Raw genomic sequence first — 802 nt, forward strand, 5'->3', positions numbered from 1 at the left:
ACCAAAATACAGGAATAGGAACTATTTCCCACTTTTTGTAAGAGCCATGTGGGAAATGGCTGACACCAGAGGGGATCCGGGAGTCCTCAGACTCTTGTAAGGACAGGCTAGGGTGAGAGTGGCATGTTCCCTGCGTGTCCAGGACGACGCAATGATTGAGGAGAACGGCCACAGTCCAGGCGGGGGGAGCACCCAGCAGCACTGCAGGGCTCTGCACCTGAGCAGGTGGGAGCAGAACACAGTGCAGCCTCCAGGGAATGATGGCTGACAGCACAGAGGTGAGGCGGCTCTGACCTATCTACGAGAAACAACCCCGATAAAATTCCCACTGCAGAAATAATACTTCAAAGCATCTTACCTGGGTTTTCAACACAGTTGTCACTTTTTAGTCCTGTAACGCAAAGGTAAAGCTTTATTAGACATGATCTGTCATAGTAAAGATTTCGATTGGTCTGTGACTTTTGATGATCTAATTCATCAACTCCTAGTATCAGACCCATGATTTAGTGGGATGCAAATTGCAGAACAATTATATTTTTATATTTATAGTTTAGCCACCAAACAGCTGTATCACCTTTGACAAAACTAACCCTTCCAACATGCAGTTTCCTTATCTGTATCTTCTACTAGGTGATTGATTCAAATAACCTTTGAGGGCCCATCCAGGGAGGACACTTGATCATTCTACCCGACGGTAAGTTTGCAAAAGTTAGAAGAAAATTGACCTGTCCAAATAATCCTCTCTTCAGAAACTAAATGTCCCCAACAGCAAACCTATCCCTCTACTATGTTAATTCCTCTT

The 802-nt window shown here is 44.6% G+C and overlaps 1 protein-coding gene across 1 annotated transcript in view; it reads right to left on the minus strand.

Annotated features, from left to right (window-relative positions):
• ART3 (ADP-ribosyltransferase 3) overlaps nucleotides 1-802 on the minus strand; it is a 28,200-nt gene that overhangs the window by 14,882 nt on the left and 12,516 nt on the right. The window contains exon 4 of the mRNA XM_023513352.1: nucleotides 359-391. Within this exon, the coding sequence (XP_023369120.1) occupies nucleotides 359-391 (33 nt within the window). The remainder of the gene's footprint in view (nucleotides 1-358; nucleotides 392-802) is intronic.

The sequence above is a fragment of the Otolemur garnettii genome, unplaced genomic scaffold (assembly GCF_000181295.1).
Source record: "Otolemur garnettii isolate 467f Iridium unplaced genomic scaffold, OtoGar3 scaffold00039, whole genome shotgun sequence".
NCBI lineage: Eukaryota > Metazoa > Chordata > Mammalia > Primates > Galagidae > Otolemur > Otolemur garnettii.